Source organism: Hesperophylax consimilis, chromosome 1 (assembly GCF_061612785.1).
Source record: "Hesperophylax consimilis isolate HC1 chromosome 1, BYU_Hcon_1.0, whole genome shotgun sequence".
NCBI classification, from domain to species: domain Eukaryota; kingdom Metazoa; phylum Arthropoda; class Insecta; order Trichoptera; family Limnephilidae; genus Hesperophylax; species Hesperophylax consimilis.
In genome coordinates, this window is record NC_142836.1 from 33,804,045 (window position 1) to 33,828,392 (window position 24,348).

At 36.4% G+C, this 24,348-nt stretch overlaps 1 protein-coding gene across 2 annotated transcripts in view; it reads right to left on the bottom strand.

The window, feature by feature from the left end:
• Nucleotides 1–582: 582 nt before the first annotated feature.
• Nucleotides 583–24,348, bottom strand: part of Keap1 (kelch like ECH associated protein 1) — a 60,493-nt gene continuing 36,727 nt past the window's right edge. For both annotated transcript variants that reach the window (XM_089632976.1, XM_089632986.1), the window contains 9 exons: nt 22,639–22,788; nt 21,272–21,388; nt 20,659–20,820; nt 20,195–20,386; nt 15,366–15,497; nt 15,190–15,269; nt 10,324–10,529; nt 9,174–9,350; nt 583–7,033 (listed from right to left, as the gene is read on the bottom strand). In XM_089632976.1, coding sequence (XP_089489102.1) covers nt 6,576–7,033; nt 9,174–9,350; nt 10,324–10,529; nt 15,190–15,269; nt 15,366–15,497; nt 20,195–20,386; nt 20,659–20,820; nt 21,272–21,388; nt 22,639–22,788 — 1,674 coding nt within the window. In that variant the 3' untranslated portion in view covers nt 583–6,575. The remainder of the gene's footprint in view (nt 7,034–9,173; nt 9,351–10,323; nt 10,530–15,189; nt 15,270–15,365; nt 15,498–20,194; nt 20,387–20,658; nt 20,821–21,271; nt 21,389–22,638; nt 22,789–24,348) is intronic.

Consider the following 24,348-nt stretch of genomic DNA (forward strand, 5'->3'; position numbering starts at 1 on the left):
AGGTAGGCGACACATTACGCTATACGCATCATGGCTTAGCCTATTTCAGCATACACTACCAATGGGAATGTATGGCGAGCGATATGCTGAAATAGGCCAAGCCACGAAAATATAGTGCGCTTATAGCGTTGTCTGTCACAGGTTTAAACATAATGAGAAGAATGCGTCGATTGGTAATAATTTACCTTAGACGGATAAAATAATTATTATTATTAGAAATAAAATTTTGTATGACACAAATCTATACCTATTTTAGGAAGTACATTAATATATTTGTAGTTACATAATATTAATCAAATTATCATTTATCTCTGTTCATTTCAATATTCAGGTTATTTGTGACTCAGAGATGTAAAAAAAAGAAGTTAGGTGATGATTGCTACCGGTCGATGGGCTTCTAATTGATATACATATATAATTTTAAATGAAATGATGGACAAGGAATGTAACACGGGAATGGTTACAACAAATAAAGGGATCTTTACTTCTATCACACATTTTAATAATAATTTCGTGACAGATTGTCATTTGCAATAAAGTTATTTGAATTACGTGTATTCATAAAATCACGAATCAATTAACACATTGTTTGCGGGAGACGCTTAAAAGCGTCTTTTGCGTACTGTTGGTAGAGAGCGGGAGACGCTTAAAAGCGTTTTTCGTATTTGTACACTATTGGTAAAGCGCGGGAGACGCCAAAATGCGTTGTAGGTACACTTAGAGTAACAATATATTACGAGTAACGTATGATGTTGGTTACTCTGTGAAGTAAAAATTATGCGTCAGCTCTCGTGACACGTGTACTAGGTACCTGGAAATTCGTGTATTTGGGTCGGGTGGCCGGCCGACTGTGGTCATAAAACATGCACTTGAAATAAAATAACTGTAAGATAAATGTTTCGTTTTTTTTTTAAATCTTTATATTTCTTCAGTGTTAAAGCGATATTGTTTCGTTCAAGACGTTCTCTATTTTCTTTTCTGTCTACATTCCGCTTTAAAAATTTCGTACAAAGTATTTGTGTGCTGTGCTCGAAAATTTATTTGTTACATATTTGTTACATAATAAAGGGATATTTTTTCATAAAAAATACCCTATAAAATGGACTACGGTAATGATAATCGATTACAATAAATATATGAAAGGCATTGACCTAGCAGACCAATATCTTTCGTATTATTCTATTTTACGAAAAACCACCAAATGGACAAAAAGGCTAGCGATGTATATAATAAATTGTGCACTATTCAACTCATTTGTTGTGTACAACTCCGTAAAAGAAAGGAAAATAAAATATAAACAATTTTTTAAGGAAATCGCAGAGCACTGGGTGGCTGATCAGATTTCGCCAGATAATAGTCAAGACCCGGAACCAACACCATCAACATCTGGAATCCGAAAAAATCTTCAAAATCTGATCCTCCAGGAAGACTATCGATGGATATGCGAAAACATATATTGGAAAAGATTGAAGGCCCTGGTAAAAATAAGAATCTGCGAAAGCGATGTCGTGTGTGCGCGGTACACAAAATACTTAGCGAAACCCAGTACGTGTGTAAATTCTATGATGTACCTTTACATGAAGGGAATTGTTTCCAACGATTTCATACTTTCAAACAATATTAGTGTTTAGTGGTGTGTATTTAAAAAAATATATATACTATGCTGAATGTGCATAAAATGACTAAATAGACAATACGACAAAAGTGCAGTTTTTTCAATTTTTTTTTAATTTAAACTTATATATCGTAATTGTTTCTTCAAAAATATAAAAATTTGTGACCAGATCATAATAAAAAAATTCAAATAAGGTAAAATACTGAAAATTTTATTTAAATTTGATCAATAGTTCAGAAGTTATAGCTATTTTACATGAAACGGAATTTTGCGCGCGAACATGATAAAAATTGCCCGCTTTACGGCGTAGATTGATTAAAAAACCCCCCGCAAACATTGTGTTAATATTATTTCTCCTACCCAAGTTTGCACCAGTAAGGTCCACTGCTAATCAGTTAGTTTAACTTGTGTACATGGTTGCCATCTCAAAATATCTTGAGATATAGGAACAGTAACAATATTTAAATATAATATAACTCCAATGTGAGAAGTCAACATGAAATAGAACTTTTAATGTTTTTGAAAGCTTTGTATTATTATTGGAGTATGGTATCATGAAAAAACCACAAGTTCGTGTAATATTTTTATTATATTACTTATTACATTATTGTTAACCCTTCAGGCTAATTTGTTCAGTTTTGGGAATAAACCGCTATTACCCTAAAGGCCCTTCGACAGAGATACTTTCAAGCTACGTGACTGCGATGCAACCATAAGTCACCTACTGATATGCTACTTTTTAAAGCTGGTTTTCGTACAGTGCTACCCGAATTATAATGAACTTTATGGTGATTTATTTTAGGGGTATATACCATGTAGCGCTACCTCCTTTAGCCAACATTTTGGACAGCGTTACAGTGTCCATCTTCAGGGCAGATCTGTAATTGAAGATTGTGGCCAAGTGTGTGCTTATGTATGTAGATGTGATACCGTGTTGCCAGCTCCAATCCTCTAAAAACTGGTATTACAATATAATTTAAAATGGTTTTCTGCGTTTAGTTTTGGTGTAGCTGTCATTTACCGGATACCAAGAACTATTGAGCTTAGCTTTAACTTGATCATTTTTTCACATGCAGCCGTGGAGTTAATACAATGTCAAGGGACTCTAGCGATGAAGAAAATATTGTTCTTCTTTATCTTTATTATAAGCATAAAAACGATCTAAAAGAGGATTTTGGGTTTACCCATAGAATAAAATAAATATCAATTGTAGGGAATTCGTCACCGCCAAGGAACTAGTTGAGAATGATCCTTTCTTGTATTTGGGTAAATTATAGTTATAAGAGCATAGATATTTTTCCACCTCCAGAACAAATTTAACATTCAAATCATGCTTGGACACCATTTCTGTCAAACAAGTAGTAGATGCGTGCAACTAATATAGCATCTGGTAGTATTGTCAATAGTGTGCAACTGACGTCAAACCCATTGTCGAGGCGTGTCACCTTGTGTGCGAATGCTAGGCAAATTGTATGGCAGATAGTCAAAAATGACGCATACAAAACTCAAGTCGCTTGTAAGTATCTCCAAGTATGAATGGCCACTCAATTTGTTCGCTTTTGGGAATAGCATATGGTCTCATAGATATCGTTGTCTCCCTTACTGTCATAGTGGGAAAACTCATCTAAACGGTAAGTTTTTCATCTAAACGGTGTTAGAAAGAGAAAACACCACCCTTTATATTCAAATGTAGAAGTTAACTACAGAAAAATTAAAATGTACACCTCTATGAAAGCAAAGGTTCCGACTGCAATTTGGGAAAATTTTTTGAAACTTTGTTTTTATGTATTATTTTTACATAAGAGCGGGAGCACACAGAGAGCGGTCAGGAGTTCCGAGTTCCGCGTTCGGCGTTCATTAGAATGTACTGATACTATAACAACAACGCACACAGCGGGCAGTCAGACCGCAGCGGTCAAAACGGAACGTCGCATTCTAAGAGTTCTCTTCCCGCCGAGGCAGAGAACCCCAGAACGCCGCGATGTCTGAGGTTACAAACACGGAAAAGTTAATTGAATTGGTTAGGGAAAGGAGTTTATTATACGATTTAAGTGATGTAAATTATTTATTCGTATATTTTGTTATTATGTATTTATAAATATTCTAATGTCTTTTCTTATCCTTAATAAATAAATACATACCTTAAAAATACAGCCAGCCTTTCTTTTGATGAAACACAGTTCCTCCAGTTAGTATTTTGTTTTTAGATATCGGGTTGTATGATGTTATACAATTCATTAAAACTATTAATCGACATTCGAAAATAAATATAGAATCGTTGTTCATCTTTAAGTAAATGCTGAAAAATACTAGTAAATTCGCCTTGTTCTTCTTCGCGTTGTGTTGATTGGGTGCACCCAATACTTCCTTTTCTTTTTAGAAGCTGCTAAGTTCCACAAGAGCAATAATTCTTCATCGGATGATGAACTTTCTAGTGACATGTTGCATATGCAAAGACCCAAACGAAACTAGAACGCGAGAATTTGAACGTCGCTTGTGTGCTTTGGAACTCTTGAGCGGTCAACGGTCACTAGAACGCAGAACTCTGACCGCTCTCTGTGTGCTCCCGCTCTAAAACAACAAAAAATGAGGTGACAACAATATTTCCAATACATATTTTGACTAATAAAGTTTATTTTCATTATTAGTAATTCTAGTTGTGTTTAGATGAAAAAGGGAGTCATTTTTAAAACTTTATATGTTTGCATTCATAATTTTAATATTTCAAAAATTATATGCATATTTCTAATAAGTACTAAAAATTTAAAGGGTTTTTCATCACCTTTCAAAAGCAGTTTTTAGTTTTTGAATATGTTCAAAAATATTTCATTTATTTAAATTTTATTACATAGCGGAAATACAAATTCTTCGACCTTCTGACAGAGTCTTTAAGAAATATACGGTCAATATCCCAGAGGCCTGAGGGGTTAATGTACAATGTAGATATGTTTCAATAAATTTGTATAAAGGTGTCTATTAAAATCTTGGATGTCATTAGAACATCTTACATCTGTTTATTTCAAGAAACATTCATTAGGTACATGGAGCCTCAACCGGTCTATATAATAATAATATTTGGATGATTTATATAGCGCCGTTTTTGTACAAAATCACCTCAAATATATTGCATATTTCCAAATTTCATTTAATTCGTAAGGTTCATCGGGTTAAAGTGGGTATTCTCATAACATGTAGTTCATAGGGTGCTTTGGAAGTTGAATAACCTCTCTATTGAAACTACAAACGTGAGTGTCGAAAACACACACATGTTACAAATAAACAGTGATAAAGAATTGGCAGTCAGTAAAAACACATTTGCAACAATAGCACATTATTAAATGATTTTTTTCAAATATTTCATAAATTCTTAGGTAAACAGTATGAAAATATCCCTCACTGCCATAGTTGAATAAAATATTCAAATATTACAATAATATAAAGCTTCAAACCAGAAGTTTCATATCTAAAATGTCTAATTCGTAAAATACTCGCACAATAATAATAATATGTAAGTTGAGGCATACACGCAATTTTAGTTGTGGCGAGAGATGGCAATTATTTAAAAAACTATACAAATTCAACAAAAAAATCTCCTTAGTATAATATAATATACCGCGATGGATTTTGATGCAGCGACGCAACTGTTGCTCGCAATTAAAGTTGCTTGTGTGCGCCTGGACTATGTTTCTTTTAACTTTAATCACACAGATTTATCCTAAATATCACAACTATATACTACACTGAAAACCACGAACGACCGCCAACCTTGATTGATGGAAAACTCCTGCTTGGCGAAGTACTATGTACGAAATAATGCAAAATCATGTGTTTTTAGTTTGAAACTTCGATCGTTTAGAAATATTTTGGATGCATTAATTAAATACTGCGAGTAGAACACATCTTGGCCTTTGAAACAAACAACAGCAAGTCCAGAAAAAATTAAGTGTCAGGCACATAAAAACTGCTTTTAAGTTAAAAATCACCTACCTGCCTGAACTTCGCAAAATAAAATAAAACACACTTTATGGTGATGTTTTTGTCTTGCATAAATCAAAACGGGTGACTGGTGTTAAGCAGGAATTTAAACCTTATCGCCATCTACATAAGGAGTGTTATTTTTAGCATCCCGAATCCAAATGCTACACAACATGGTGCATCGCCTTAATACAAAACATGAATTTATGGCTGGGTGGTCGAAAACATTGGGTTTCCATATTGATGATGCTCGTTTTATAAGAGTGGCGTTTAGTGGGCACTTCAGTGAACACATTTTTTCTGGCACATTCACACTTATTATAATGTTTAAATATATTTTTACATTGTGCCCTAGAAATCAAACATGCCCCTGAAAACCAACCAACGAATTAGTATAAAATTGTAAATACATCCATCCCAAGCTGGAAATTATCAGTTTCCTTTTGCTTTTACAAAAATTATTTTACATGTCATTTAATGTCAAAAATAAGATCTCATAGACTAAGTGGTACATCAATAGGTACAGATCATTCTCAATTAGATACATTTAAACTATTAACTACATTTACTTGACACATATTATTAAATAGTTTTAAAGATTTAGATTATGAGGTCCCACAAGCAGCAAATGTTGCTGGTAAATATATTTTTAAACACAGTGTAAGGTCCTTCTATAAAATGACCTTAACTGACATTTCGCAAGACTTGTCGTGGCATGTCTTATTTTCTTCGTCTGAATCTTTAGATTTAAAAAAAAACAAGTAAAGCCAACTTCAATATGTATACATAATATGTTCACTACATATACATATATAGAAGGGATAGCACAATCACTTAGAATAAATAATAATATTACGACAAACACATCAATTTAGATTTTTGCTAGGGTTCACACAAAAATATACATTCACTGTCATCAATCCCGAACGCCGTTAAGAGGATTTATAATACATAAATATACTTTATATTGAACTCTCACTTAGTCTCATAAATTAATGGAACCACATCGATTACTAAATAATGAACCCATTATATTCCCGACGGATGGCATGTTGACGCCGTAAGTCCGATTAACAGAATTCGAGCCGTTCACACTGCCGGTTTCTCTAGAGCGTGTTTCCGTACAGCCTCCGTTGCTTCTATTGGATCCGCCACCCTGATCCACGTTGTTCTCCGGCCCAGGGCCACTGGGGGCAGCTTGGAGTTGAGATTGTGGGCCGGTGTGGTTGAGTTGGGGGTGGGAGTGGGAGATGGTGGGGCGGGCCACAAGGTCACCGCCCTCTAGGTCATGGTCCACGCTGTGTACTGGACATGTCCGCTGGTAGGCAACAGCGGAAGCATGCCCGGAGCGCCCAGAGGAGAGCGGCGTCCCATCCTCCCAGGTGTCGGAGCTCGGATCGTACACCTCAACGATCGCTAGGAAGTTTTGCCCATCGTAGCCACCTTCAGAGAAAATAAATGTTTAATAATTATATTATATTATATTTAATATTTTTTAGATATATTTTTTTTAATATTATTTTTTAGTTATATATATATATATATATATTTTTTTAGTTATGTATATATTATATTACTTTTCTTTTTTTTCCTCTTTTGTTTTTGTTCTTACAAAATATGTATGCGTGCATGAATAACTCAATTTTGACTGTCCTAAAACGGGAATTCCTCCTAGTTGGGCAGTCAAAGTATTTTTTATCTACATGTGTCATTGTATCATCACCTGTACTAAATAAATAAATAAATAAATAAAAAAATAAAAATAATCGTAAGGAAAGAATTTATGTACCATTGGCTACAGAAATATACCATTGGCTAGAGAGCACCAAAAGCTTTGTTAGCTGAAGACAATGGTCAGCTTTGGATGGTTATTCCAAAATCGACCACCAAAAACCACATTCAATAGGATTAACGATTTCATCCCAATCTACACACCTGGCCAAGGTCAGCCATGAGCCAAACGACGCCTGGTGCTAGTAAAAACCTCAAGGGTGCTGTGTTAGGTATTATCAGCGCCATGGTTCCTTTGTACCTTGGCAGGTCGGCGCCCAGAGCAGACTGCTTCAATTGCACCTGCACCGGGCTGGCCCCGCCTCCGACCTGATGATGGGCACTCTTAGGCTGTCTGAAAAGTTGCTTAAAAGAGGGGCAAGTATATTTCATGCATAACTCCCAAAAATCAATCATTATGGTACATAGATATGATTTGAGATTTTCACGGCCAAAACTATTATAGTGATTTATTTTTGGGGTATTATGCCGTATTGCACTACTTCCATCTTTAGCCAACGTTTCGATAGCATTACAGTATCCATCATCAGGGCAGATGTGTAAATGAAGATTCTGGTGAAGTGTATGCTTATGTATGTTGACACAATACCATGTTGCCAGGTCCAATCCTCTAAAAGCTGGTATTACAGTATAATTAAAATGGTTTTCTGCATTTATTTTTGGTGTAGCTGTCAATTACCGGACACTATTTTAACCCCGTCGTCTATATTAATGGGATTTTTATGAATTAGGAGTGCTCTACGCGTTTTGGCCCTTCCCAGGACTTCAGGAACAAATCCAAAGTGTGAGGTAGGTTTGAGTAGGTGACACTGTGGTGGGTAATGTTATATGTTTCGTGAACACCTCACTGGGAGAACCTGTGCTGAGGTGTTTACGTGGTTATGATTAAATGGTACATGTATTTGTGTGTAATGGCCGGTTTCATTTAAATACTTGGCAATTGCCGATTTGTCAGGATAGCCAAGTTTACATGCTTGTAAGTGTTCCGATATCCTTTAGGAGATCATCCATTCTGTCTGGTCTAAATAAACCTTGTCACATCCAGAACAACCGAGTTTATAAACTCCACCTGTCTCTAGACTCTAGAGGGAACTTGGTGTTTGCGGGCCTCAGTCAACTCAGGACTTCAAGTCTTGTATTTTGTCTTCGTTCTGAAGACAGTCTTCATGCTTTCTTTTTGCAATATCCTGGCAATTCTGTCCGTCACATTGTGAACATAAGGCAAAAGTGTGCATCCTTTTGGCTCTTGTTCAATTCTGTCTTCGTTTGGAGTAGATTTGCCTCATCTGTTTTGGGTCCGATCCGATTTTTGGTTTTTCACATATTCTGGATGCTCAGACCTTGTATGGATCCTCTGAAGTCCTCTTTTCTGCGCTGGGTGGTGATGCGATTCAGCGAGTAGATACTATGGTCGGGATTTTATCTCGGTTTTCAAGTTCCGTTGTGAACTTATTTTTGCTAATTCAATATTAAAATGGTCCAGGAATTCGTTCAGTTTCTCTGTTCCAAGAACCCAAATGGCCAAACATCATCGATGCAGGGCCACCATGTTGCATACTTTTCAATACTTCTACTAAAATAGTTAATTTAATTTGAAACCATTATGAATAGTATTAATATGTAATTATATTATATTGGATTGCATGTCTCAACTTGTTAATAAATCAACTTTTTTTAAATAAATTAACTAATAATATCACTAAATATTTAAAAAAAAAACCTAAAATAAAAATGGAGTTCGACAAATTAAACTTCATAATAATAATAAAATCATTAAAAAAGGGAAACCAACCCATAGCATATAGTTTTCCATCCAGAGTGGAGAGCGAGAGGGCACTACGGGGCACCTTGATGGGGCTGGTGGTCTCCCAGACACGATGCTCCGTGTCATAGCGCTCCACCGAGCCCAGCTGCCGCGTACCGTCGTAGCCACCCACCACATAGATCCATTGGTTCAGAGCCGCCACACCTACAAACCATTAAATAAACAACAATTAATATAACATGCTCATATATTATTTTGAATGGTGACATGACCTGACTCCAATATTTGGTTGTGTCATAATTATCTTCTTGGGATCTATTCTTCCATCGACTTGGCCGATAGTATCGTTTGACATTCTAAATTATCTGCATCTAGAAATCTCTCTTTCGGCGAGAAACCCTTCAGCGAGTATGGCCGTACTATAACGTCCTTGATTATTTAATGATTGAATAAATAATAATTTTTAAATTGCTAGATTTTGAGAAAACTATGGTTTTGCGTTTAATTTTTTTTATTCGTCTACTTCAAAAATGCTCACTCCTGGGACATAGTTTTGTTTGAAAAAGCTCACTCTCCGAGAAGTTGACCTCATTAATTCGACTTACACTTGCCATTAGGGTGCTTCAAAAATGTTAGAATTTTTTTTCTAATTTCTATGGGACACCCTTTCATATGCTTCCGTACGTCTAAAAACTTACATAATTTTTAATTATACATTACAGAATTTAACTACTACGCTTCTCGTTTAACTCTTGGCGTGCCGATCCAAAATTGTAACGCTGCGCCATCTGATTTTATTTTCATGCTAACTTATTTATGATAAATTATGTTTTTGTGTTTATATATTTATGAAAATAGCACATAATCCACCATATGTGGTTTTCCCAGAATAGCTAGTTATATTCAGAGAAATGATTTTATAAATGTGTCTAAGGATACATCGGCGTTCAAGAGGTTAAGCAGTGCTTGTGTATTGAAGCGGAATAGGAAAAATATGAACTAAGCTAAGGGAATTCCTCCTAGTTCCAACTAACGACTGTCCACGGTCAAAGTTATATCTGCAAATAAATATTAAAAAAAGGTATGGTGACATTGGCATTGACAGAAGTGCAAAGCGGCATTTGAAAACATCAGTTTGTCTTCAGATCAATATAGTATGTATGCAAGTATAACCAACCTGCCCCGCTCCTAGCCATAGTCATGGGCGGCATGAGCGTCCACTCATCATTTTCGGGGTGGTAGCACTCCATGCTGGCGAGGCGGTGCTGGCCGTCGAAGCCCCCCACGGCGTATAGGAGCCGGTTCACCACCGCCACCCCGACTCCCAGCCGCGCGTACTGCATCGGAGCCACCGTCGTCCAGCAGTCTTCCTCCGGGTCGAAACTAAAGTAAAGACGATATAATCAGATCCCTAAATATTTACATAACCTGGCACACATTGAATGAGAATATGCAGGTTTCATGTTCATCCAACAGTCTTCCTATGGGTCGGAGCCCAAGTAAAGACGATATCATTAGGTTTGCAAATATTTTCTTTAATTTGATTTGTAAAAATATCACTGACCTAACTAACATACACTGAAGAATTGTAAAAAACATCATGCATGTATCGTTACTTCGTCACTGGGAAGGGGTCTGTGGCAGCCCTGCTGCAGACTCGCAGCTTTGCGGCAACCCTGCAACTGCATGGTGAATCATCGACCGACTCCTAAAAGATACGTTAGCATCGGACTACGCCGACTGGAATGCTGAATGGAGATAACACGCCGCCCTTCGTGAGCTCGGACTCTTCGGGAAAGTTCTCCAAGACACCGCATTGCGGGAGCGCCTATATAAATGCTGTGTGTGTGCTAGCCAATCAGTCTAGTCATATATACTCTAATATATACTATATACTCTAAGTGAATACTCATTCACTCTCAGCTGCACTAACTGAGCTACAATCGTTACTAGCGACACGCGCGTCGTAATACCCAAACTAACCTAACACACACTAAAGAATTTGTAAAAGTATCACTAACCTATCGCACATTACAAAATTTGTAAAATTATTACATAATAACCTGAGCTACCACGTTTTAAACAATTTGTAAAAGTATTACATACCTAACCTACCGCGCATTAAACAATTTGTAAAAGTATTACTAATCTAACCTAACACCTAAATTTTTAAAAGTATTACTAACCTAACATAACACACATTAAAGAATTTGTAAAAGTTTTACTAACATAACCAATTTTATACTAATTAGTATTACTAATCTCGAAATGGAGAATGGAAAAAAAAAAACTGTTCAATATTAAAATTATGTTATTCTTAACAATTAACAATTATTCTTGTTTTACATATTAATCACAATTTAGGAGGCGGGTATGGGTCCCTGGGAACCATTTATTGGGTAACCAACATCTCTGCCAAAGTTCACCCCAAGTGGTTCGCTACGTTTGGTGACTTAGCAGGAGTGCCCGGGTTCATGGAGTGAGGTTCGTCCGGGTCAGATGCGTCTGCTCACCTACTGCGTGCCAAGCCGGATCGGGGGAGGGATGAATTCATAGGTCTGTAACTCCTGGACACACTGACCCCAAATTACTACCAACCCTTCATACCTTTGTCTTACCCAGTACTTCTTCCCCTTCCTTTCCTAAAAAGACCCTCCACATAGCATCTCCTAAGATGACATAAGCCCCGAGGGGAATTATTTTCCTCAAGGCCTCCTGTGTGGAGCTAACGTAAACCAAAAATTATATTACATGGCTTTTATTTATGTTAGAAAGCAAAATATTTATTCATTATAACATAATAGAGATAGCCTTAGTGCATTTTGGAAACTACGTATCTGGTGCCTTGTGAAAAATTCCTAAAAGCGTTTATTTATAGATAGATAAGAAATATCAATAAACATCAGTCATTGTCATAAACAAAAAGGAATTTTCTTAATAAGAGATAACCTCATTTTTAAATTTCAATCACTACTATTGTCACACGCCTGCTATAATTAAAGGGGAAATACAATTGAATTACACAAACATTTTGCTAATAATTTATAGAGGTCTGCTTTAAGGCGAAATAGGTAGACTTGGCCTGAAATTTGGCATTTTTGAGGCCAGTTTTAGACGTATGGACACTTTTCTAGAGAAAAACACAAATTGATTTCGAAAGATCGTTATTTTATCTATTAAAGTAAGATGTTAAATTTTGAAAAATAATATTATTTTCATACCATAATAAAGTGTTACCGTTGGACGATGCGCAGATTGGTTGCATTTTCAAAGGCGAAGTTGTATTATACAACAAATATTTCAAATCATATAATAATACAGTATAAACAATCAATAAATTATCTATCATATGTATGTATAAGAATTTTGTTTTTATTTCAAATAAAATTACTAATAAATAAATCCGAGGACGCGTTTTGTGACGAAAATCCCTCAATTTGACTATTTATTTATGACCTTACAAATTGGTATAGTTGAGATTTTTTTACAAAAATAATTTACTATGATATTATTGAAACATTAAAAATAATTTATGACCAAGAAATATATTCTTAAAGTATATAATAGTAATTAATTTCGATTCGCGTTTGTTGTTTGTTCGTTGTCTCTGATTACCACGGCGCAAGCCGAAATTTTATCATTCCCGCTGCGACAGGGCGGCGAGCGGACGTCTATTCCACGCCAGTCTACTTGATAACATTTTAACGAAATTCCTCGTTTAAAAATGGCGAGAAAAATACTATCGGACAAAAGTTTTATAAGAAAACAAAAATTTCGTCATCAAAAACGTACATGGGAGAAATATTTGCAGAAAAAAAAGGGTTAGTCATATTTAATTATCCTTGTACATTGTACGTTCTCTATATGCTACAGGGTCGTTCAAACGAATCAGTCAGAATACGCATATATTTTTTATAACATTTAGCGATAATTTTGTGTTGTTTAATTTTCAGGGAAAATAATCAACTACCGACGAATGATTGTGATTCTGAAGCAAATATTATTATTATAATCTCTAAAATTCCGTCGGTATGTGTAATTTACATTAATATTATTATTATTTTATTATGTAAATAGGTAATACCTACAATATATTGTGAATCATAGATATTATGGTGACCGAAACCGTCAATATCGGGGTATTTATAAACTAGCAATTATTCCCGGCGTTACGCGAGTTACACGCACAAAACCATACCCTTGTATACATGGTGTCGGGAAACGCGTAGTATATTACTGGGACCGATTCAACTCTAATTACCGCGGTAATATAAACAAGCATTTACTACCCGGTGTTGCGCGATTTACGCGCATGCAACATTACCACGTGTACACGGTGTCGGGAAACTCGTGGTGAAATTACGGTGACTGAAACCGTGAATATCGCGGTAATTATAAAATATCAATAATTCCCGGCATTACGCGAGTTACACACACAAAACCATACCCTTGTATACATGGTGTCGGGAAATGCATGGTATATTACGGTGACCGATTCAACTGTAATTACCGCGATAATCATAAACCATAATTTACTACCCGGCGTTGCGCGAGCAACACGTATGCAACAGTACCTTGTACACACGGTGTCGGGTAACTGTGTTTCCAGTCATGGATTCAACGTTGGGATAAGTATATCTCTAGTCAAGCACAGTACTTCGAAGGAGATTAATTCCATTTCCATGTAAACTTATTTGTAATAAAATTTTCTTAGTTACACATTAAGCTGTACAATTTCTGTTTCGAAATCTTCCTCATATAAATGTATTTAGCTGGCTACAAAAGAGCAGGCAATGCCGCATTTTAGTCTATGCGTATATGATTCCCGTCAAAATAACGGTTTTGATTCGTGATGTGCGATTCAAATCATGTTTTTGTTAATAATTTCTATTCTATTGTCCAATTCCCTATTACATTGGTATAATTCAACATATTTAGTATTTTTAGTGTTACTTTTTGTCAGTTTCATAATGTCATATTGTGAATTGAGCTTCTTGTTTTAGGAGAAAAAAAACGAGGTTATTTTGACATACTTACTTTAAGTATTAGAAATAAAACTTACTGGTAATACCTATCGTACAAACAGATAAATATGTAAGACGAGAGATTTTTTACAATCAAACTTAACGTTAATCACTTTTGTAAAACCTATGTAAAATAAAATTAAAAAAAAAAAACAAGTGAATAAAAATATTTGAAAAATTAAAAAAAAATGTTTATTCAAATACCTACCTATTTTGTACCTACTATGTCAACGCACTGCATTTGTATTTATTTATGTTTACGCACTCCGATGTATAATTTACAAATATGTATGTAACTACTTATTAGGAAGAAAGCTACAACCGAAAATTCAAACACAATAATTGTTATTTCATCGGAACCATGCTGTAGGTTTCGACCGCCGCGCGGAGTGTACGGCTGGCAGTGGAATGAATATGGTATTTCTGTCTCGTTCTAAAAAAACGTCCGATCGCGAGACCGTCTTTTGACCAAATTCGAATTCTCGGTCGCTGGTTAATACGCCTTAAAACATATTGTCAAAAAAAAGATTTCAGGTTGTTTGATTTCAAAATGTGAACATGTTTGGTTTCTACCGGTATGTAATTTTTCCGCAGCACCTACCTTTCCTAGCCATCACTACACAGATTGAAACTATGTATTTGAAAAATGGAACAGAAGAAAGTGAAAAATCAAGTTCTTTTGTTTTGAGCGGGAAGAAAGAAAAGAATTATCGTAATTACCTCGAGGTAAAGAACTCTTACTGCTGTCGGGTAACAGTGTTACCGATAAAAGTGTATTGTGATATGGTTATCCTTTTCTTCACATTCGTTGTTTGAATCCTACATTTACTTGTTTACAGTTCATCTGAAGCTGTATATGTAATTCATATGCAGTTTTGGATATAATGCGGGTGATTCTGCCGTTTCAGAAGATATTTAGATAAATTAATTCTAAATTCTGAATAATTTGACTTTGTTTCATTTGCGTTGCATCCAAAGTAAAATATTTGGATCATAAAAAACAGCGTTAATAAACTTACTATTCAACACTTTTGTGATATTCCGTGGCAGCCGATCCTCCCACAGCGTACAAAAGACCATCCATTACAGCTATGCCCACCTATTAAACAAAAAGGTTTAAATTAAAATTAAAATTGATCAGTGATGCAACAATTCTTACTCTTTATATTGAAAAACAATTTTTAAAAATATGTACCCTATTCCTCGGCGTAGACATGGGGCTGCAAGGTCTCCACTGTTCCGTGCTGGGGTTGAACATATCCACCCAGTCACTGTCGTAGGATGAGCCCGGAGAGTTGTTTCTGCCACCAACAGCATAAAACAGACCCTACGTAATAATAACATAGGTATAGTTTAATCCGACAGCAAATAGAATATCTCTCTTAGCCTGTCGTTCCACGGGTCGGTGAGCAATCGTCACGCCAAGACTCTATGTAGAAAAATTCTACACTGAACTGCGCTGTAGATCTACGCTGTAGGTTTTACAGCACTCGGTTAATGTTGATTGCTTACCGACCCGTGGGACGACGGGCTTACTTAACCAGAACATGATAACGAAAGTAAATCTCAAGTAAGAATAAGTAACAATTTCACTAAAGCAATGTTTTTTACCGCACTGGTCTCAGCCTGTTACGGCCATTTTTCAGACTGATGGCATATCTTACGTCAATTAGGGTATATTTCTGGGGCTTAATGCTAAAAAGGCCTATTTCAAATTTGTAAATTGCTCTAAAATGAAATTGTTTATCGATTTCTTGGCATAAAAAATGCTTTCTGGTACCTAAATCGAATTACAAAAAAATGACAGGCACTTCTAGCACCAACCCCCCCTCAGACTTATATCTTCTTCAAACACAGCAAACTTATTTTGTGGCACTATTTTAATTAAACATAATAATCACTTAGTTTTAACCACTTTTACTGTACATTAACCCATCAGGCCACTGGCATATTGACCATTATATTTCTTAAAGACGCTGTCAGAAGGTCGGATAATTTGTGTGTATTTCTGAATGAATCTGAAAACTAAAAATTGTATTTGAAAGGTGATGAAATAAGCTATGAGCTCCTATTCGACCATATGAGCTGTTCCCAAAAGCAAAAAATTGACTTTATTGGTTATTACACGCAACCAGTGGGCCGTCTACCTCGGGTAATTCTACGGAAGGATCAATCCCGATCAAGTCTTCATCTAGCGGGCCATCGGCCTTGGACGAATCGGCAGAAGGTACAAACTCATCAGCATCTCCGACAAATGAGGAATATCTCGGGAAATCTAACCCGGACGAAAAAATAAAGAAAAGGAAACCAAGAAAAAATAAAGCTAAGCCACTGAATGAACCAATCAATTCTAAACACGTTGATGATCAGAGTGAGTGGCAGGTGCAAGCACGAAAGCCGCGACATCGTACATCCCTCATAATAACGGGCACTAAAAAAGAAACGGCGTTGCGAGCAATAGAGCGAAAGCATTATATCCACGCTTGGCGCTTTAGCCTAGATACCGATAGCACACACGTGCACGCATTTCTCAAAACCATTGAACCGGACTCCGAATTTGATATTGTCTCATTGAAGGCAAAAGGGAACTACACCTCCTTCAAAATAGGTGTCCCGGAAGAAAAGAAAGATACATTCCTAGATGCCGCCAACTGGCCGGCAGGTATCGCTGTGTCTAAATTTAAATTCTTATCACCATCAAATAAAGAAGGTGGCACACAATCAAGTAAATCTTTACCTACCTAAAAATGGCAAAACTAGCGTTGAAATACCAAAATGTGCGTGGTCTAAATACGAAAATAGGTGAATTTTCGAACAACGTTATTTCACAAAATTCTGAAGTTATTGCTCTAACTGAAACATGGTTGCAAACCTCTGTATTCGACGCAGAACTGTTGTCCACCAGCCAGTACACAGTACATCGCCGGGACCGAGAGGGGCAACGAGGGGGAGGGGTACTGCTCGCAGTACGTAAACCGTTAAATTCAATAAGAGTAAGGGAGCTAGAAACAGATGGCGAACACCTCTGGGTAAAAGTGTGTAAAGATAACTTTACTGTGTTTATATGTGTAGTGTACTTCTACTGCACAGATGACAGCGAAAATAGACGTATTTTCTATGAACATTTAGACAATAAAGCCAATATATTATTAAATAAGAACATAATAATTTTGGGTGATTTTAACTTAAATAATAAACCCGAAGACGTCTTAACTGATTTTTCGTATTTCACAAACTCGAATGGACTGACGCAGTACAATAAAGTGAAGAACAGTAGCGATAACATTCTCGATCTTATCCTTAGCAATATAAATGTGTGTGACGTGATGAGAAGCGAGGAACCACTGGTGAATGAAGACCAGCATCACCCGACGCTGGACATTTCCGCGCGCCTATCAAGAGCGGTTCGGTGCAGACGAAGACCCCGCCAAAACGATCGCCGCGCCCCCCGCGGGCCCCCGCCTTCGCTCCACAATTTCCACCAATTTAATTATAAGCGAGCAAACATAGAACTGTGCAATAATATTCTTTCGCATTTTGATTGGACATTTTTGTACACCATAAAATCTGTAGACGAAGCAGTGAAATATTTAAACAATGTACTGTTTAGTATTTTTGAATTATGTATACCAAATAACAAACCCAACATCACAAACGATGTATATCCGATATGGTTCAATAAGAGCATTATAGATAAACTGAAAAGAAAGGAATCGCTCAGAAAAAGATATCTATTGCACAAAAAGCAATCCGATTATCTGATATTTTCAGCGAGTAGATCCGAGCTAAAATCTGAAATAAAATTTGCTAAAAAACAATACATGGAAAATGTTCAGAATGGGATCAAAGACGACATAAAGTTTTTCTGGAACTATATTAGGTCACAAAAAGTTAACCCAACCTCACCAACATGCTTGATTGAGGAAGGCGTAACTTTTACTAACCCTAACACAATTGTAAATAAGTTTGCTGACTATTTTCATTCCGTCTATAGTCAAGTAACCCCTAAACTTGAAACCAATTTCCCAACAGCATCACCCTGGAACGTTGGAGATATCTCACTCGGATTGACCAACATCCAGGAAATAGAAACTTGTATCCGGAATCTCCGACCTGATAAGGCTACTGGTCCGGACGGTATTCCTCCTTCAATAATTATAAAAATCTCTCCAAATATCTGTGTTCCCCTTGCGTACATATTTAATCTCTGCATCATGTCTTCCACATTTCCACAGTGTTGGAAACTAACGAGGGTCAGCCCCATTCACAAAGCTGATGAAAAGACTGACGTCAGAAATTATAGACCAGTTGCAGTACTGTCAACAATTCCAAAAATTTTTGAAATGATTATCTGTGATAAAATCAGTCCACAAATCACGCCTTTCTTAAGAGGTAATCAACATGGCTTCTTACCGAAGAAATCAACGGTAACCAACTTACTCTCTTTCTCTCGACGGGTAGCACAAGGCCTAGACTGTAGGCATCAGACGGACGTAATTTACACGGACTTCGCAAAGGCATTTGACCGAGTAGATCACGATATTCTAATAAAAAAGATGCATAAAATAGGTTTTAATCAACCCTTACTGACATTTTTTGCGTCATATTTAAAAGATAGAAGTCAGTATGTAAATATAAATGGATACGACTCCCATAAGTTCGCAGCTCTGTCAGGAATTCCTCAAGGATCGAATCTCGGTCCCATGTTATTCCTCATTCTGATTGATGACATTCAGGATTGTATACGTCACAGCTCATGTCTACTATTCGCAGATGACATGAAACTGATGAAGGAAATCGAATCAGATTATGATTATTCGAAACTGCAGGCCGACCTCGATTCAATCATGATATGGTCGGTAGAAAATAAACTTAACTTCAATATTAAAAAATGCGTTGTTATGACTTATAGTCGTTCACAAAATCCGGTATTCTGCCAGTATAGAATGAATGGTGAAGTACTTACACGCGTAAACATCATCAAGGACCTTGGGATGATCTTTGATCCCAAGCTGACATTTTCAAACCACATAGTCCAGCTTACCTCGGCTTGCTCCAAAACTCTTGGTTTTGTAATTAGAACTTGCAAACAATTCAATAACAAAGAAGCAATGACCTCCATGTTCAACGGAGTGGTAAGAAGCAAGCTGGAGTACGCCAGTACTGTCTGGATACCTTATCAACTTAAATACATAAATATGATTGAACAAATTCAAAAAAAATTCCTAAGGTATGTTTACATGCGATCATACGGAATATATCCGAAATTCATGCATCACGTGGAACTGCTAAAGGAGACAAATTACCAAAGCCTGGAGACTAGGCGTAATGCCGGACTCATGGTATTTGAATTAAAGTTACTAAAAAACCTTATCGATTGCCCATATCTCCTGTCATGCTGTGGATTATTCGTTCCTGATAAATACTGTCGAAATCGTAGCCACGACCTATTCTGTATACCGCAGGGTCGGACAGATGTCATTGCCCGACATAGCATGACAAGAGGTATGACCTTACTAAATGCCCTACCAGCGGATATAGATGTGTTTAATATCACTATACCATGTTTTAAAAAATATATGTACATGTATTGTTAGTTTTAATAAAATTGTACCATAATTGGACTTACCTGTCTGTCGTACAATAATTAAAAAAAAAAAAAAAAAAAAAAAAAATTACCAAAAGTTATTAGACCAAACAAATTAGCCTCTGGGATTAAAGATGTTTAAACAGTTTCTCAGAGTTTGCTAATCATTTAAAGCCTTATATCTAGCCTTATATTAAGTCTATTTTTGTAATGTAGTTTTAAGTAAAGTGATCATCATTTTAATATATTTATATAACTTACAAGGTTTTTAAAAGGACCAAAAAAAACCTCTTGTATGGAAACACCTTATATCAATGTGAGTTCCAAATTAGGCGAATTTTATTTTTTAAGTGAGCAACCTCTGTGAATGTGGGAACCTTAAAAAATACAGATTTTACTGAATAGAACAATGTGAGAGGGTCCAAGCTATGAGCTACCTTGAGGAAGGCCCCGCCCAGCCCCGACCTGGGCACAGACAGCGGGGGCAGGGCGGTCCAGGAAGAGTCGTCGAGGTTGAAGGCTTCCATGGTGTTGAGGGAGTGGCGCAGGTAACCCCCGGCCAGGTAAATGACCCGTGGTGTGTTGGGTCGCCTCTCCTTGACCACCGGCTTCTTGTGCAACGTTAGATCCTGAAATTACAACAAATATATTTTTATTCAAACATTATATTTATTTAACCGGCTTATCTCATTCATGTCAAAATTAATTATTAAGATTGTACTAACAACTCTTTCAATCAGATACATTATCAGATTTTTTAAAAGCACTTAGAGATATACTTTTGATGAAGGTTGAAGACCTTTATCCCTTGTGTTTTATTCTGATTTATTGTTGTGTGTGAATATCTATACCTCACTCTATAGACGTTTTATAAAACACAAAAAAAACAATCATCAATTACCTTAAATATTCTAGACAAGTATTCTCTGCAAGCGGGCACTTTCTTCAGTAATGTACAATTTTTCACTTGGTCTTTCAAAAAGTTGGGCGTCAGGTACTGGCATCTCACCGCATAGAGAATTTGCTCCATTTTGGGATACCTATTGTCTTCATCGTATTTTACCTGAAATAAATAACAAATAAGTTGTTATGTAGCGGTTTGAATCGTAGGAAATAATAATAACAATCAAAGCTGCCACACGCTAGTTCTAGCGATCACCGCCAAAGAGCAGCACCCGTCGGCCATTAATTCTCGCCAGCAGCATTCCGCGCAGCCACACACGGAACTTACAGCCCACGCCGTCGGTTCACGCTCGAAGGTAGCCCATTTGCACGCCCTCTCGAGATTCTGCCCTCAGCACGACAACATGTTGCTCCGAGTCGCGTCTTGTGCAACTCGGGAGCTGAATCCGAATTCAAAAGAATATCCAGACTAACGTCAATTTATCCAAAGAAACCATTCCAATATTCCTTGGATTTATAAACACTTCTATCAATTTCCATAAAAAAATAAGAATGGCAATCATATCAACTATCAATAATCTCATTTTGTACAATTGGAATTCAGAACTTACCCAGTTAACAACCGCATTGTAGACTTCTTGTTCCTCTTGGACATTGAGTTCATCCTTCCTAATTAAAAAGACTAGTTGAATGGCTGAGAGCTGGAGGTATTCTTCTTCTTGGCAAACCTTGGAAAAAACAATGCGTGATAAGTACATATTTTTACAGACACAAATTATAACCTGATGTACAGTAAACTAAGCCAAGTCAATGATTTATTTACAAACTTTGTAATATGTATGCTTTCTATCTATGGAAAGTGGGGAGGTTATATGTATACTTATGTCTACCCAGAATTATTACCTACGTCAAACTATAATATCTAATAATAATAATGTGCAAACGCATCAAGTTAATTACTAGACACACAAACACAAGATACATCAAATTCGCCGTACTAAATTAATCCAAATAACCGAACTCCGTAGGAGCCTACTGCCATATACTATCACAATTAATCACAAAACCAAATAAAACTTGGTCACTACAATGCTAAAGCTAATCGTAAATGATCGGTTCTACTTCGGAAAAGTTCATTTTTTGAGGCCCGCTTCAAACTAAAGAATGCACGACCGACAGCTACCATTCATTTCGATTCCATGTGACTACTCCACCACCCTCCGCCTACATGAAATCAGCAGCTTTCGAAGGTCGATCCGATCTCTGCCTCACAAGTGTATTATTGTACTGCGTTGTGAAGTAGCACGGTGCAGCAAGAGGAATGTGTGGCTGACCGCGTTACAATGGTGTGATAAGTTATATAATATAAAGACAAGCGGTCCTAGTGAAATACGAAAATATTCTTGGGTAATATTTAAATTGAAGTAACTTTAAGACTTATACAATTTATAAATTGGTAAAATTTATACATATTAAAGTTTTTCTATATTTTGGATGTATGATTACATCTTTTACCCCTTTTTTCTCCATTTTTTTAGGGGAGGCAAAGAAAAAGAAAACACTGGTGTATGCAGATTTACCTTTGTCATTACATAATTTGTTGTTTGAAGTCCGTCAGATGAAAGCCAGAACAAACCAGTTTCTTATTTGAATCGCTAAATGGTGCTTCTCAAATCACTTATTTGAAATTGTTTGTCAGAATACATCAATATCGCACACATCGGTTTAATGCTAATGTTGTATTAATTTATTCACAAATACCTATTTGATAGCATTCAGAATGGCAGTGAAATTCTTAAATAATTCTTAGTATCGCAGAATTAGCTCAGTTTACCCTTTTGAATGATGCGGTAGCCGGATAAAACAGAAGATGTTAAAAGAATAGGTTAGATTAGTTTAGGCAATGTTAAGATTGTTCGTTCTTTTTCATCACTTTTCTTCAATGTTCTGTTTTGTCATGAAATCGAATGATGCTCACCTCTGTGAAATGCCTTTCAATAAACTGGGTGGCCTTTTGCTTGAGTTCGTTGCAGCCGTGTTGCTCGGCAAAGTTAGCGATGCCGATCGCATTGGACGGGTCCAGCTGACGCTCCAGGAAAACGCAGCAAGCCTCAATCACATTTGTTATCTGGAAAAAACATAATCATTCATTTGTCTATGTGACACGACAAATGCCAGTCAGAGGGACTATGGCATCTCCAACAAGGGGAACTTATTGCGAAGCCCAAGGAAGTGGAATTACCATTCCAGGAGATGAGCAAAATTAAGGTAGGGAAGTACCTGGTGTTTCGTTATGACGTTTGTCATTTTTCCAGCTACGCCACATTATCAGCTTTGTGCTGCTCCCGCCAACCATAGAGCGGGAATTTCAACTCCACGGTTGATTTTTGTATGTGCAACCGCACGCACCTAGCGAAAAGTGCGGTGAGTAAGGATTCAACCGTCATCGACACAAGATCAAAGAGTTATTTGATTAATTCATTTATGGAACATTCTTCCCAAGTGCAGGCCCCGCAGGACATCAATATACAAAAGAATCACCAAACCTGGTTAGTGCAGAAATCTTGCGATTACTTTGTGTGTTGGTTGGGGCAGCGCAATTTCCTATTAAATTAAGTCTCCCTAGAACAGAGAGAGTATGGCTCTGTCCCAATTACGGTGACGTAACCTACAGCGTCATCGCCAGAGATGTGCAAAATGGGTACCCAAAACCATTTGAAATGCAAAATGGAAATGGGTCAAAACTTTTCCATTTGAAAATGCAAAATGCAAAATGGTTTCTCAGGTCAAACAATTAAAATAATTATAGAATTTTTAAACAATTTTGTCATTTAATAATGGACATCAATGTAGAACAAACATATTACATGATGGTAAATCCAAAAACACCACGACTACAGATTATGAAACCACAAAAAAATTGCGCGGGACTAATGTTGCCAACGTAAAAACATAGAAACTGCTATCTAACATTTAATATTACAGCATCATGGCCCCATGTTTAGTATTTTTTGTAATGGTGTCACTCAATTGCCAGGGCTCCTACCAGGGAGCAACTTGACAAATGTAAATTATCTCTCGTAGCGAGGTTCAGGACCGACTGATATTTGGGGCTTATGAAAAAAAGATGAGTGGAGATAGTAGGAAGTATGTTGCAAAAAAGCATTTAAAATGGAAAATGCATTGAGAAAAGCATTTAAAATGCAAAATGGAAAATACCCATTTTGCATTTTGCATTTCCAATTGAAATGGATTTATTTGAAATAAAGCACATCTCTGGTCATCGCACACCTTGCTTTTCAGATTTTATCACTAAGAATAGCTAAATTCATTTCAAGGCGATATTGAGAGTATCTTCCACTGATAAATTAATGGAATGACATCGAAAATACATAAGTGTCATGACAGAACATAATTCCAATAGGAAAATTTGGTGATGCATGTCATGTGATTTTGCATTAAAAAAACATTGTTGATCAGATTAGCTCTTTATCTAGAATTAAGATGACGGTTTGAAAAAAAAGCATGAGCACTCCAGTTTTAATTCAATATAATAATGGGAGAGCATTAATATTTACATGGGTTGAAATAAAAATAAATATGTAATCAAGTTTTTTCCAATCAAGCTAATTCACAATGAGGACAATGATAAAATACAACACACTTTAATTTCTAGTTTAATCAAGAA